Source organism: Hyperoodon ampullatus (genome assembly GCF_949752795.1).
Source record: "Hyperoodon ampullatus genome assembly, chromosome: 6".
Classification (NCBI taxonomy): Eukaryota; Metazoa; Chordata; class Mammalia; order Artiodactyla; family Ziphiidae; genus Hyperoodon; species Hyperoodon ampullatus.
The window spans coordinates 127,522,840-127,539,589 of NC_136919.1; the positions used below are offsets into that span (position 1 = coordinate 127,522,840).

General features: G+C 39.0%; 1 protein-coding gene across 3 annotated transcripts in view; it reads left to right on the forward strand.

Moving 5' to 3' along the window:
• SPOCK3 (SPARC (osteonectin), cwcv and kazal like domains proteoglycan 3) overlaps positions 1–16,750 on the forward strand; it is a gene marked incomplete at both ends in the record, with an annotated part of 359,585 nt that overhangs the window by 101,253 nt on the left and 241,582 nt on the right. For 2 of the 3 annotated variants that reach the window (XM_079706799.1, XM_079706800.1), the window contains one exon: positions 10,413–10,458. The exons of the other annotated variant lie outside the window; for it this stretch is intronic. In XM_079706799.1, the coding sequence (XP_079562925.1) occupies positions 10,413–10,458 (46 nt within the window). The remainder of the gene's footprint in view (positions 1–10,412; positions 10,459–16,750) is intronic. 3 annotated transcript variants of the gene reach the window in all.

Genomic DNA, 16,750 nt, shown 5'->3' on the forward strand with positions numbered 1-16,750 from the left:
CGGGAGAACAGAGGCTGCGCCTGCGTGCTTCACCTTCCAGCGGCCAGAGCCTCCCCGTACGGGGCCTCCGAGCTTTTGAATGAACATGTGACGCTCCCCCTCCCTGCGTCCTCGTCCTTTTCTCTTTGTCCTCCTTCTGTAAGTGGCTCACCTGCAATAACTAAGTGCAAAGCAAGATGAAACCAAACATATGTAGTATAATGGGTACTAATACTAATCTTTTTTTTTTTTTTTTTTTTTTTGCGGTACGCGGGCCTCTCACTGCCGAGGCATCTCCCGTTGCGGAGCACAGGCTCCGGACGCGCAGGCTCAGCGGCCATGGCTCACTGGCCCAGCCGCTCCGCGGCATGTGGGACCTTCCCGGACCGGGGCACGAACCCGTGTCCCCTGCCTCGGCAGGCGGACTCTCAACCACTACGCCACCAGGGAAGGCCTAGTATTAATCTTTTATTCCATAATATTCAAAACTTACTTAACGTTTGCCCTTATTAAAGTACCAGTGGGGAGCGCAGAGCACGAGTAAAACTGGATACCACAGGCTAAACGTTAGCACTGAGCCATTAAATAATGTATTCATTGTTTGGTGTGTTCAGGAGAAAGACAAAGGAAGCAGAATTGTTTGTTCTAAAACTTACACGTATAAAACGGCTTACTTTTTTTTTCCAACTGAAAGCACACGTAATGTAGATATTGTCTTGTTTTACATCAGATTGTTTTAAAAGGAGGTTTGTTCCCTTAAAAACATTCTGGTAATTTGAGCTACAAGATGCAGTTGATAAGAACATCATGTGCATTTCCTTATGAATTTCATTTCTCTTCCTCTGAGCTATAGTTTTTTGTCTTTCTTTTTATAAGGATGAGATCACAGTAGTACAAGATGGTAGGCATTGCAGGGTTGTGTGCAAATCTGAAGAACTGTGGAAAGTGGGTGTGTATGTGTGTGAACACCTGTGTACACACACACACACACACATACTTGTTACAAAAGATTAATTATCCTTTCAAAACTGATCTTTTCAGATCATAAAATTAAGACCAAAAGAATATCATGTTTTTAAATTTAAGGTCCATTTATTATTTCCTATCTTCCTTTATATAGGATAAAGGGGGTGAACCTCAACCGTACAACTTCTGGTTTTAGTTTTCATTTCAATTGATGTATTTATTTTAATGTGACTAAAAAAAATCAACTCTATTGCATGCATACTTTTAGATGTATGTGTCAGACTTCCACTTCAGTCTCTTTGTGTGAACATGATATCACCATGGTAAATTTATTTTTATTGGTATGGTTCTAACAGGATGTAAAAGTAGCAAGCTAAGTTATGAAGAGAACTATATAAATTTTAAAACATTTCTAATTTTTGGTTGCTGGTATCTGAAGTCACACTTTTCTGATTTTCTAAATATATATTTTGGCTATTAGATTACCTAATGCAAAAAAAAAAGTCTTGTAGTAGAGCATAAGGCTAATTAATTAGTGGACACTTAAGAAAATAAAGTGTACTAGTTTAAAACTTTGTAGATTTCTTATTGTGGAAGAGGCTGTTAGCAAGCATACAGGTTATAATTTTTATATTGGTTTCTATGTTGTGTGCTTTATTATAATTAGAGTTGGAAAATGGACAGCTCTGTATAGGATTCCCTATGTTATAAAATTTTACTCTAATTCATTTTAATGTAAATTTTAGTGTGCAAACACATTTATTTCCTATTCTTACATTTGTTGACAGGTGCTACTTTTTGATGACTGCAGACTGAGGGAGGAGGGATGAACTGATACTTGTCCTAAATCCCATGCAAATATTGTTACTGATTTTATCTCACCTCTTTATCATAAGGAAAAATGTTCTTTAGCGTAATTTTTCTCCAGCTATCAAATAGGCTGAAATGTTCTCAGCCTTTCGGAGATGTGACTTTTTTTTATTGTTGGATTTTATCAGAAAACACTGTCAGTGTAGATACATGATATTTGGGGGCCACACCTGTGAGGACCTTGGTCCACATCAAGTCCATCAGAGCTGCCGAGGGTGCGCACAAGCTCGGTGTGGTTGGCAGCCTGTGCTGGGCAGGGACAGAGATGGGACTGAGCATGGAAAAGCCTTCTTAGCTGTTTGACACGAACATTTATGTTGATCTCTGTTTCCATGGATTAACTCCAGTACTGATGAATTTGGGTTTGCATGTCTGGTTTGGTTTCATTTTTTAATAATTCATTCTGTTGTATTTTACTAAAGGCTGGTTCTGAAATGTTCGGGAAAAATAAACGTTCTCCCCCCCAGCGTGCCCCATCTGAGGCCCTGCTGCATCGCACAGGCGTGACAGTGAAGTGACTGAATCTTGAAATTGAAGAGACTAGGGGAGGTTTGAAATTCCTTTCCTTCAAAATCCTGATGGTGGCAAAATGAAATGTTCTTGTGTCCTAAGAGGGGAAGGGTCTCCAGCACCTCGAACCTAGCCCGAAGGGCCCTCCATCCTGGTCGTCTTGCTTCTGGGCTTGGGTGGGGTGGGTGCGGCCACTCGCTGGGAATAAATCAAAGGTGCAGTAGTGATGGGGTGTCATCCTGGGATGAGCATAAAGAGACCATCTCGTGTGCCAGGCTCCCTGGCAGGGTCCTCACACGGAGGGTGGCCCTGTGGGGACCCCCCGTGGCAGGAAAGGGGCTGAGCCAGTAAGGAGCTGGAACCCCCATCCAGAAGGGAGCAAGGGTGCTCCATCACCAAAAATGCCTGACAAATCGGAAGCTCTTTGTCAGTCAGGCCTCTAGGAGGGAGTGTATCCTGGTTGGCACCTTGATTGGCCCTGAGAGAGCCTTTGAGCCACTCCTAGATTCTGGACCTTCCAGAACTCTAAGATGGATGGTTATTGTCCCAAGCCTCTAGATTTGGGCCTAAAAGGAGGTGGGGTTGCTTTATCTGGTCCTGGTGCACAGAGAAGCAAGTGGCTCCTGGGGACTGTGTGTTAGCCACTGTCCTCCCCATTACTGATTGTAATGCTCATTTTTGGCTTTCTGGTAACTGGGCTTTTTTTTTTTTTTTTTTTTTCCGGTACGCGGGCCTCTCACCGCCGTGGCCTCTCCCGTTGCGGAGCACAGGCTCCGGACGCGCAGGCCCAGCGACCATGGCTCACGGGCCCAGCCGCTCCGCGGCATGTGGGATCTTCCCGGACCGGGGCACGAACCCGTGTCCCCTGCATCGGCAGGCCGACTCTCAACCACTGCGCCACCAGGGAAGCCCCTGGGCTATTTTTAAAAACTACGGTGTTGATGGTGTTGGTACTGTTGTTTCAGTGTTTTAAGAAGTCTGAAGTGTAAACCTTAAATATTGGAACAAACCCCAATATGTATACATTACTAAGTTTTTAAAGTGAGCAAAGGATCATTCTTTCAGAAAGTCTTCTCTCTCTGCAGAGAAGAGGAAGAAGATAATGCAAAGCGAAACTTCTAGGGAAACAACGCGTCACACTTTAGTTCGAAGATTTTATAAACCAGTGAACTGTGAACGTAACGCTGTTACTATAGATAATAGCTGTGCATCAGGATCTCAATTTATACATGAGGAAATAGAATTATAATAATAATAACCATGAGGGCAAATCAAAAATCATCTTAAACCCAAAAGTGAAATCTCAGTGTGAACCAAATAGCTTTCAATTTTTGTCTAAGTATAGATACGTTCAGAAAGGAGTTCCCGGGTATTGATCATGAATAAGGACCCAGTTGTACGTGATCGGAGTTCATGTGTGAATATATCCCCTGCCCACTCTGTCAGTACAGCATCTGAAGAGCTTACTTTTGCTGCTGGAGGTGTAAAAAAGCACAGAAATACACTCTTGACTCAGTAAGGAACCAACTAATGTCCTTTGTTTCTTAACATAGCACATTCTAAAAAAGAGAAATACTATTTTGCTTTCATTTATGATGAGTAACTTCTATCTATTTTACACAGTATTTAAATTTTGACTAGTACTGTATTTTCATTGACTTTTATATGCTAATGATTTGTATCAGACTCATAGTATGCATCTAATATTTGTATATAATATAAACTTATTTACATTTGATATGATGAAACATTTGAATTACAATCCATATTTAGTTTCATATAGTTGTTTGAAATCATGAGTTTTGAACACTAAAATAATGTTGTTTTAAACACCAAAAGATTGGGATTGACATATACAACTACTATATATAAAATAGGTAACTAGGACTTCCCTGGTGGCCCAGTGGTTGAGAGTCCGCCTGCCGATGCAGGGGACACGGGTTCGTGCCCCGGTCCGGGAAGATCCCACATGCCGCGGAGCCGCTGGGCCCGTGAGCCATGGCCGCTGAGCCTGCGCGTCCGGAGCCTGCGCTCCGCAACGGGAGAGGCCACAACAGTGAGAGGCCCGCGTACCGCAAAAACAAACAAACAAACAAACAAAAATATTTATATAGGCTTTTCTTATTCAGAAACTTCACTCTTTGGCCCCTGATGTCCTATTGTATGTTTCTCTTTTTTTTCTTTCTTCATATCTTTTTATTCTAATTCATTCATTGAAATTGTCAAGCTAGGACTTGAAAATTTGTACCAAGATAAGTTTATCTTTGTCTTCCTAATTATTATTTCTGACATTTTCTCACACTTTCATTTTTCATCATAATTCATAAAAATATTTGAAACATAATTGTTATATGAATGACATCACTGATAAAACACTACTGCTTTTGGAGGTTGGTTGTTTCACCAACCCGCTCCCTCCCGTCCCCCACGTGCTCTGTACTGGGATTTGTAGCTACAAGATTTTGTTACATCAAGTCCTTTTCTCTCTTATACTAAATTTCGGTTCCTAGTCGTGGTTGACCCACATTTTACACTGCAGATTCAACCATTTCAAATCAAGTCAGGCAGTCTTGGATCTGTTATATCATTTAAAATAGTGCATCACTAGTGAAATACAACGTGTAAATTCTTAACATAATGAAATATACTTATAAATTTCTTAGAGTAAAAGATGCAATCTAGGTGGGACTGTCAGTTAAAAGCAAGACTGGGAGACAGCTGTCGAGGGGGACTTTCTCCTTGTCCTGACGCCATCACTTCAGGGGAGAGTTTATCCCAAAGACACTTACTGTAATAAGTGTCAGTGCACATAGTGGGAAATACCAGAGATGTGTATTTATTTACTTTGTCTCTGGACTAAGATTGCTGGGTTTCCATAGTCATAAATAGGTAGTTGTGCAAATCTGGAAAGAAATCTTATCAATCTCATACCCCATGGGGTTTTTTTTGGGGGGAGGGGCAAAGCTGATGGCTAAAACATAGCTGCCTGTGAGTTGTCTCATATTACTAAAATATTATTTAAATGTCATTTAAATGTTTTAGATAGACACTGATGAAATGTATCTCTATAATAGACTCATCTATTTAAAATATATGTATACATTTATATATACATATGTATATATTTTGACATAGATGCATGAGTGTGTTTTGTTTGCGTTTGTGTGTGTGTGTGTGTGCGTGTGTTCCAAATGGATGACTAATACAAAGGCCTCACATGACATCCTAGATACTCTGATAGCGGACTTCAGGTGGGGGAGGGAAGTACTATGGAAATACTGTCACCTAAACGATCTTGGTGTAGGTTGACCCTAAAATCCTATACCCCTCCTGAAACTGGACTGTCATATTTTGGGGATATGAGTATGGCGTTTCAGAACTACCCACCGTTGATAACCATCACTTTGCCACTTATTTTATTTTTACAATGTCTCCAAAAGCATTATCTTCCGTGTCCCATTTTGTAATCCTGTAAATACTTTGTTTTATAGCTTAACAATCCTTTATACCAGTTATTTAATATAAATTACAGAACACTTATGGGGATATAGGACACAGTTGTATCCAGTAGTCATCAACAGAATCTTTATTGATTATTATTTAAAGGTGGTGTGCCCTGCTAGCAATTTTCAAATACATATCTCAGGAAGGTCCCATTGTCTGTGCAAACCTTCATGGCCTCGAGAGCAGCTTGGGTGGCTCAGCACCGGCGATATGATGCCCGAGTGTAGTTCTTCTCATGTTCAGCTCTAGCCCCTGGGGATCTCTTGGAGCTTCCAGTCTCTCCTATTCCCAGTTGATCACGTGTTAGAATCCTTGAGGATACTAACTAATCCCCTGCCCTAGTTTTCTAGTCCCTGTGATTCCTTCAGGCATCGGGAGAATTAATCACTGTAGATGCAGCAGTGAGTGAATGAACCAGACAGTTCATCCGAGGATATAAACTGGTCCTTCCCACCTACTTCATCTGGACAAAGCCTGATTCTGACCAGCTGTTGTCATGGGAAACTAGTTTCTCTATTCTGGGCATGGTTTTTATTCTGAAACATATATTCTGAATGTATAAGAAAGTACTTAGACATTTATGTATGCGTGATTTGTTATAAAATATTATAAGCAACATGGAAGCACAGACGTATGAAGAAATAACTAAAGGTTGGTAAATCCACACAGATGGATGTGAGACATTCAGTATTTTGACAAAACATATGAATACAGTTGTAAAATGCTCTTAATAAAATGATGCACAAAACATCTGGATATAATATTGAACATACAGTATTATCTCAATATAGTAAAACATGTGTGAAGAAAAATCTGTTCCTGTTAGCAGTTCTTTGCTGTAGGAAAATTTGATTCATTAGTGTTTCTGTATTTCCCCAAAACTCTGCATCACAGGTCCTCAGGTAGGTGGTTTTTCCCCCTGAGGAGGCACTTGGCAGTATTTGGCGACAGTCTGGATGCCACACCTTGAGGGAGGCCACTGCTGGCCTGTCATGGGTGGAGGCCAGGGAGGCTGCTGAGCAGCCTGCAATGCTCCACAGAGCCGTCCTCCCACCTGCCCCGGCCCAAGACCACAAAGAATTATCTGCTCGAAGTGTCAGTGATGGCGAGGGTGAGAAACTGCTCTACATTAAACATGTATCTTATTTAAAATCCGGAAAAATAGGACATTAAAACCACAAGGAAAAGCCTTAAATCACAGGATACAGAAATCAAATTTTCTTATACAGACCACATTTTGGGGAACACTGTCAAATATTATTTCTTTCAATATAAGAAATTGGAAAAGGTGCAGAATTAACTCTGATTGTCACTGTAATTCACGGTGTAAGCTCTTGAGCGTGAGCTTTGCCCAGTGGGACCCTCAGGCTTCGTGTCAGTCATCTGAACCTGAATTTCTCCAGTCGTGGGCATTTCCTGAGTTGTTTTCTAAATCCCCAGTTGGTTTATTCTGGATCTAAATTGAAGCCTGGGAACAACCAATAGTCACTAAAGCTTTTTGAGACAAAAGAAATTGCGCCTGAATGAACACTTTATGTGAAAATACTTTGATTTCTCATCCTGGCAACATTCCTAAGATTTAATGCTCTGAAACCATTTTCAGAAAAATAAAAGTCTAGTGATATGAGAACACAAAGAAAAATATCTAAAAATAGCTAATAGGGGAAGGACTTTGCTTTTCTGTACCATGTCCGATGGCCAGCTGTCCGTGATGCCCTTGACATAACAAAAAGCCAGGTCATGCTGTACATTATGATTACAGATTTTTTATAGCTCTGATCCCAGAATAAGCCAGTGTGATCCTGTTATTCTGAAGGGCGTTCAGTTAAGTTGTCGAGCTTCGCTTTCACCATCGTGTCGTTTTCTCTACATGCCTGCGTACTTCCTGCTAAGCCGTACAGTGTTGTGTATTTCAAACACTCCGTGTCGTGGCAGGCATGATGCTGTCATGTTATCAGGCCTCAGTGTCAGCTCCACTCCTGTGCCAGCCTTTCCGCAGCCCAGAGTCACCATTGTAGTAAACACCTTCCCGCACCTTTCTGGATGGTGCTATCATGGTAGCTGTACCGCTTCAGAAAGTCTGATGGGACAGCAGAAGTACTTGTCTGCTGGCATTAACCACAGTCATTAATGTTGGCTTTGAAAAAGTTCTCTGCATCTCACATCTGACATTTGGGGGAGGGTTGCAGTGTGGACGTCACTTTGAAAAATGTGATGAGGGGTCCGTAGCTCTTTCTACAAAAAAAACAGAAAAACTACAGGACTTTGTCAGCAGTCATGCCAGCTTGTCCAGTGGTGATGTTGACCAGACACTAAAGGGATGACCTTAGTCCTTCTGACTGGCAAACATGCCTTAGCACCTGCTTCTTGCCAAGAGTGGGCTGGTGCTTTACGTTTTTGAAACTAATCCCCGCACCACCCTTACTAGACAGGTAGGTAGTCTTTTTCCGACTTTAGTACAAGCATCTGAGGTTTAGACCATCTTTTTCTCTAGCCTCATGCAGTTATTAGATGGTGGAGCCAGACTTCAAATTCAGGTCTGCATCTCCAGAGCCATCACCAGGTGCCAGAGTCTGGCTTTGCCTGTGTTTCAGGAGAATCCCAGCCTTCTCCACGCTTGGAATGGAAGACAGTCATCTTCCCCACGCAGTGAGCGGTAACGTGAAAAAGTGATTACATGAGTGTGCTGTGATCTTCAGCTGAAGTTTGAGGATTTGAGTGTAGGTACTTGATTTGAAAACCTAGTTTCCCAAGATTTGTATCATGCTGTAATTTTTTTTAAAGTGAGATTTTAAGAAGAGACTAAACAATCAGTATTTGTCTAATTACCCGGTGGTGTTCTCCATCCTTCATCTAATCCTGGATGATTTAGTGCAGGACCTGTCAGCGTGTTTTGCCCTAAAATGCCCCCTCTCTTGTTATAACCCTATCTCAATATAAATAGAAGACAGACAGACGCGTCTTCTGTGGTTTTTCTTTTCTTCTTTCCTTTGAGGGCGAGAGATGGGGGTGAAAAAGGTGGTAATGAGTGATTCGTCACAAGAAGCAAAACGTTTTGTACCAATTTAAAAATGTTCAATAAATCAATTAGGGAAGTATATTTATTTCTGTAATTAAAATGCTCTACGTTCCCTCCCAGTACACTGGAGGGTATGAGCAAAGAGGGTAGAAGAAGATTGAAAGAATCTCTGCTTGGCCTTCTGGGTTCCCTACATTCTGAGGTTTCTGGTGGGTTAGGATTTGGGGCTGGGGACTGTTTCATCAAGGAGCATCCCACAGTGCACTTCTCTTGCTTCTGATGGTGGAAATAGCTTATTAATTTGAACAGTGGAATCGGTTCTGTTTGCATAAGAGATGACCTGTTTGAGGTGCCTTTACAAGGCTTTTAGGTAAAAACGGTGAATAAAATTGAGTCGGTCAGTTGGATCAGCTCTGGGCACTATCCGCTGCCCCACTTTTGTGCTTTATGGTCAAATGTACTAAATATACAGTAAATGTAATGATTCTTTCCCATATCAAAGATTGAAACTTTAGGCAAGATTTAATTAGGTGCACATTTTTTCTCAGGCTTCCTGGTGCATTCTGATGAATTCCTTAGATGTTCAGTTGCCTGTGACTGATGTTCATAAAGTATATTTATAGCGTCTGGGCCACCGCAGAGTCACCTGGCATGTTTCCTGCTATGGTAACTGTTCCAGTTACTATTTTTTTGTGTGTTTTTTTGAGGAGAAAGTAATTTTTAAAATTATCTCAGGGACATTTAATTGAACAGGAATCTCATGTTCACTTTACTTTGTTTGCTTGACATCTTATAGCCAAATATGTGGCTCTTTTCTCTTTGCCCCAATTTCTTTATTTATTATTTATTTCATATTTAATTATAGCATATATATTTTTTAAAATTAATTTTTTTGGAGTGTAGTTGACTTACAATGTTGTGTTTCAGGTGTACGGTAAAGTGAATCAGTTATACACATACATAGATACACTCATTTTTAGGTACTTTTCCCATACAGGCCATTACAGAGCATTGATAAGAGTCCCCTGAGCTATACAGAGGTCCTTATTAGTCATCTGTTTTATACATAGTGGTGTGTACATGTCAACCCCAGTCTCCCAGTTTATCCCCCGCTTCCCCCCTCCATTTACTCATGTACTAGTGCAAAATGCAGTTGTGTAATTGGAAACCGGTGGATGCTTTTTATAAGCTTATTAGCTTCACGTAATTTTGTGTTATACCACACATTGAAAGTATCGCGTTATAATATTTAGGTGGCGTGGCAACCAAAATAGTTAAATTCTTACAGTATAGTAAATGTTGACTTGCCATGAAAATGAACACATTTACTGAAAGATATTTCTATAACGTGTTAACAATGTATTCTCATTTGATAACTATTGTTTTTCTCTTGTTCTTTTTTTTTTCTTTTGTTTGTTTATTTTTTTATAATTTACTGCTTGCCATTGCAGGAAGTAGAGGTTTGTATTCAGCTTCTGTATTTCACATTTTATTTTTGATTTTATATGAATCTTTACATTTTAGTTACTCATAGACACTCAATTCACATTATTTTTCTCCCTAGGATGATTATTTCCGCACTTGGAGTCCAGGAAAGGCCTTCGATGGGGGTAAGAATGTCATTATTTTAAAATAAATGTTTTTACATCTTTACGATCACTGAACTTTAAACATGATATTTATTGCCTGGTTAGATTTTAAAATACTAAATAGGAGAGCTTAGATGAATGGAAAAAATTCATGCCATAATTACTTTCACTTCAGAATATTATAGTTAGAGATAAGTTACTTAGGTATTGTGATTTGTCAAGGTGTCTCTCATTTTTAGAATCATATCTGATTTGTCTGATTTAGGCTTCTGAACTTTACTGTGTCCATTCTTATTAGTGGATACAAGTCACTTCATCCAGTTCTCAGATATATTCAAGTACTTTCACTAGGAAAGAGATTTATTTTTTCAAAATTTCAAAACAAATGGCTTTGCTGTCTCATTTTCAGTAAATAAAAGCTTTCCTTTAAAATGGAGCAGGCTGGTAATTAGACTCAGCTGGTGTGTTAGTAAGACCCAAAAGGAAAACTCTTGTATTGAAAAACTGTACCCGCAGTTTATAGTCTTGGTTGGCCCCCTTGAGACGGAGGGCAGGACACACACACGGGACAGGAAGCCCTTCCCTGCGTGCAGGAGATGCCTGATCTCAATGCAATCATACTTATGTAAGTAAACTGATTTGTTTACCAAACTGTACACTATTAGAGCCAGACTCTTAAAGTTTGAAACAAAAGAAATTTCTACTTTACATCGGCTATAGTAACCTTACATAGCATGGTATCTGTGAAGCAGTATTATTTAAAAGTAGAAGTTGTTTTTTTAAATGAGCCATACTATGCCATTAAAGGAAGCTTTACAGTATTGTGCTGTGTTTCCTAATATTTGGGATGAACGCTACCTCAGCCAGCCTCTGAGCAGGGACCAGCTGGGATGGACAAGGATTGTGGTCAACATAGAAATTAACCTTCAGTCAGAAACAGCCATTCACATCCTGCCCCTCCCATAACATTACTTTCTTTGTTCCTTACTTCCCGTGATTTCACTGTTATTATCCAGTGTGTTAATTTGTGGGATTTACATAAAAATGATTTTGATTTGGTTACTGTGAGTCAAGCGAAAGGTGCTAAAAGACAGACAATGAAAAAATACAGGCAAATATGCTTCACGTCATTGCAGTTTGCAGATATTGTGTTTACAAATTGAAGGTTTGTGGCAACCCTGCATTCAACAAGTCTGTTGGTGCCAGTTTTCCAACATTTGCTCACTTCCTGTCTTGTGTCACATTTTGGTCATTCTCACCTATTTCAAACTTTTTCATTATTGTTATATTTATTATGGTGATCTGTGATCAGGGATCTTTGGTGTTACTATTGTAATTGTTTTGAGGCATCACGAACTCCACCCAAATAAGACAATAAATGTAATAAATGTTGTGTGTTTTGACTGCTCCACCGACCAACCTTCCCTCCGTCTCTCTCCCTCTCCTCGGGCCTCCGTATTCCCTGAGACACAGCAATACTGAAATTAGGCCAATTAATAACCTACACTGGCCTCTAAGTGTTCAAGTGATAAGAAGAGTCACAAGTCTCTCAGTTTAAATCAAAAGCTAGAAATGATGAAGCCCAGTGAGGAAGGTATGTCATTGGTGGGAATGTAAATCGGTGCAGCCAGTACGGAGAACGGTATGGAGGGTCCTTAAAGATCTAAAAATAGAACTACAATATGATCCAGCAATCCCACTCCTGGGCATATATCCTGAGAAAACCATAATCCAAAAAGATACATGCACCCCAATGTTCATTGCAGCACTATTTACAGTAGCCAAGACATGGAAGCAACATAAATGTCCATTGACAGAGGAATGGATAAAGAAGATGTGGTGCACACATACAATGGAATATTACTCAGCCATAAAAAAGAATGAAATAATGCCATTTTCAGCAACATGGATGGACCTAGAGATTATCATACTAAGTGAAGTAAGTCAGACAGGGAAAGACAAATAGATCATATGATATCACTTGTATGTGGAATCTACAAAAAAGATACAAATGAACTTATTTACAAAACAGATATAGACTCACAGACTTAGAAAACAAACTTATGGTTACCAAAGGGGAAAGGGTTGGGGGAGGGATAAATTCAGAGTTTGGGATTAACATATACACAGATAACCAACAAGGACCTACTGTATAGCACAGGGAACCATACTCAGTGTCTTGTGATAACCTATAATGGAAAAGAATCTAGAAAAGAGTATATATATATTATATATATATATATATATAATATATATAATATATATATACACATATATATATATATTCAGCCATACAAATATGGCTGAATCACTTTTCTGTACACCTGAAAGTAACACAACATTGTGAATAAACTACAGTTCAATAGAGATTTAAAAAAAAAAAAAAAAAACAAGCCGAGATAGACCAAAAACAGTGAGCCGAGTTCTGAAAGCAAAGGAAAAGTTCTTGAAGGAAATTAAAAGTGCTGCTCCAGTGAACACATGAATGCTAAGAAAGCGAAACAGCCTTCTTGCTGACATGGAGAAAATTCTAGTGGCTGAATAGAAGGTCAAACCAGCCGCAACATTCCCTAAACCAAAGCCTCATCCAGAGCCCGGCCCCACTCTCTTCAATTGTTTAAAGGCTGAAAGAGGTAAGGAAGCTGCAGAAGAAGAGTTTCAAGCTAGCAGAGGTTGGTTCATGATGTTGAAGGAGAGAAGCTGTCTGTCTCCATAACATAAAAGTGCAAAGTGAAGCAGCGAGGGGGTGATGTAGAAGCTTTAGCAAGTTATCCAGAAGATCTAGCTAAGATAATTAATGAAGTTGGCCACACTAAACAACACATTTTCAGTGTAGACGAAACAGCCTTCTGTTATAAGAAGATGCCATCTAGGACTTTCATAGCTAGAGAGGAGAAGTCAGTGCCTGGCTTCAAAGCTTCAATGGACAGGCTGAGCCTCTTGTTAGGGGCTAATGCAGCTGGTGAGTTTAAGTTGAAGCCAATGTTCATTTACTGTTCTGAAAATCCCATAATTAAGAATTATGCTACATATACTCTGCCTGTGCTCTATAAATGGAACAACAAAGCCTGGATGACAACACATCTGTTTACAGTATGCTTTACTGAATATTATAAGCCCACTGTTGAGACCTACTGCTCAAAAAAAAAAAAAAAAAAAAAAAAAGAATCCTTTCAAACTGTTACTGCTCGTTGACAAGGCACCTGGTCACCCAAAGCTCTGATGGAGATGTACAGTGAGATTAATGTCGTTTTCATATCTGCTGTGCTGACACAGCCTCTATTCTGCAGCCCATGGATCAAAGAGGAGCATTATGATGCATGGGAAGAGCTTAAAATACCAACCTTAACAGGAGTTTGGAAGAATTGAATCTAACCCTCAGGGATGACTCGGAGGGGTTCAAGATTTCAGTGGATGCAGGAGCTGCAGATGTGGTGGAAACAGCAGGAGAACTAGAGTTAGGAGTGGAGCCTGAGGATGTGCCTAAATTGCTACAATCTCAGGATCAAACTTTAACGGATGAAGAGCCGCTTCTTATGGGAGAGCAAAGAAAGTGGTTTCTTGAGATGGAATCTACTCCTGCTGAAGCTGCTGTGCAGACTGCTGAAATGACAGCAAAGGATTAGAATGTGACATAAACTTAGTTGATAACGCAGCAGCAGCAGGGTTTGAGAAGACTGCCTCCAATTTTGAATGAAGTTCTCCTGTGGGTAAAATGCTATCAAACAGCATTCATGCTACTGAGAAGTCATTCATGAAGGGAAGAGTCAGTTGATTTGGCAAACTTCCTTGTTGTCTTATTTTTAAAAACTGCTGCAGTCACCCCAGCCTTCTGCAACCATCACCCTGATCAGTCAGCAGCCACCAACATCCAGGGAAGACCCTCCGCCAGCAAGAAGATCATAACTCACTGAAGGCTCATAGGATGGTTAGCATTTTGTAGCAAAAAAGTATTTTTAATTAGGGTACGTGCATTGTTTTTTTTAGACATAATGCACAATTAATAGGCTACAGTATAGTGTAAACATAACTTTTATATATTTTAAATATCTTATATATAACATATATTTTATATTTTTCTTTTTAATTTTATATTAAAAAATTCATGTGACTCACTTTATTGCAATATTTGCTTTATTGTGGTTGTCTGGAACCGAACCCACAATCTCTGAGGTATGCCTGCAATGAAATGCAGACTGAGATATATGTGCATGCTTTCTTGGGAAATGAATTTTTATTGTGGAATCATAAACCTTGAAAAATTGCAGTTATCTATGAAACGGATGTTAACACTTAAATTTGCCATACTTGGTGTAGCCAATTACAAATAAGATGCTTTATTTTTCTCATTTGTGTGTGTGAGTATGTGTTGCACTGCAATTTATCTCTTGTTTAAAAAGAAAAAGAGATCATTATAGAGAGGCTTCCAAATCCTGAGGTACTGGTAAGACTGATGTACTTTACTATTTGAAGAAGTTTTTAACCTAATAACTTGTCAAATACCATATTTATCAAACAGAGAGTAGCTCAGGCATGATGATAGCTAACGTTTATAAAGTGTCCTATATGCAGTCACTGTTCTAAGTATTCAGTATATGAGTTACATTAGTTCATTAATCTTCATGGTCACCCTGCCGGGTGGATGGGGAAGGTGAGGCCTGAGGCGTTGAAGGTCCTGCCAAGGTCATATTCCTACAAAGTGGCAGAGCCTGGCCTTGGGTCCAGGCAGTGTGACCCCTGCACCCCATTTCCTGATTGCTAGGAGGTACTGTCACTCGTATGGTAGCACTAAGATGAAATAATGGCATACGAATGGAATTTTGAAGGTTGTGCTTTAAGAATAAGTATTTACTTGACTGAGCTTAGAAATATTGCTGTTAGCTTTGTTTCTGTGTTTAAAATGATATTTTGTACACTATCAGGTTTTGATTGATTGAACATATAGTTGATAAATATACATGGGAAAGTTTTGTATTCAAAAAATAAGAAAGAAGGGGAAAATTAATTTGAACTACATGTATTTTTTTCTATTTTGTTTTTTTGTGTTGAGTCAAATTAACCAACCCATTTGTAGACCATAGTGAGGAGTGAGAAAAATCATCCTGTTCTCATCTGACTTTGAATAATATAGATAATGTCATCATTTGGATAGAATAGACACTTGAAATATGTTAATTTCTAATGCTTCTTGTTCTTTCTGATGAAGGAATTTTCCATTAAGGATCATTTTCAAAATGATTGAGCTGTTGAACATAATTCAGTACTTTTTATGAGTGTTTTAAGTTTTAATATATCACATTTTTCATTGGCTTATGGACATCAATATCATATCAATATAAATTGATTTTCCCCAGTATCTTTACTGGGGGTCTTGCATATTTCTAAAAAGAGCAAAGAAAAGTTTACGTTAGCATATAACATTTTTCTGATAATGTTTGTATAATTTTTACCATATTCATTTAAAATTATATTTTACTTCCATTTCTATTATGTTCCACAAAATATGCAAAAATACCACTAATTTAAATGTTACTTAATATTTTATAATATTAATGACAATTTCTGAGCGCAAAACTCCTCTTTATGTATATCCATAGATGTACCCACACATACATACACAACATGGATACATAGTTACACACTCAACAAACACACATGTTGGCATCTGCAAACTTGCCTCTAGGTAAAAATCAACTGATTGTTCACATATAGCTTATTTGCCTTCTGGTTTTGCTGTGACATTTTCCATTTCATGTGAGTTTCTTTTTTTTAATTAATCAGAACATTCCCACTTATTTTAAACCACTAAAATAGTAAGAGTTTTGGAAAAAATATAATGGTTTTAAATGAATTAAAGTAAATCTATTTCGGTGATGGTGAACTTGCTTTGAAGTAAATGCAAGTATACTGATGCCATAAATAAATTGCTTTTGATCTCTCTACCTAGAATTTTCTGTGCCGTTACTTCTGTTCATTAGTTGACACAACATAAATTGCCTGAAAAATAGTTTTAATGAGGATGTGAACCTTCTTGAACGTGGCATAAAAACTCTGTGTTTGCCATGAGAAACTGAAGGGGTAATTCAGGAATGAGCCTAGAGCGCCAGCACGATAAGGATTTTAAATAATTTAATAAATGCTTCGGATAAATACGCTGTAGATTTAAAATACAGTCACCTTTTTCCTTTTCAGTACATTCTTCCTGCCTTGTTTCTGGTTGGGGTTAATTGGGGCAACAGCTCAGCTGCTGAAATTTTTCGCCTTCATTCTTGCGAGTTGTTTAGAGAATCTACTTGTCCCGAAGTGCTGTGTC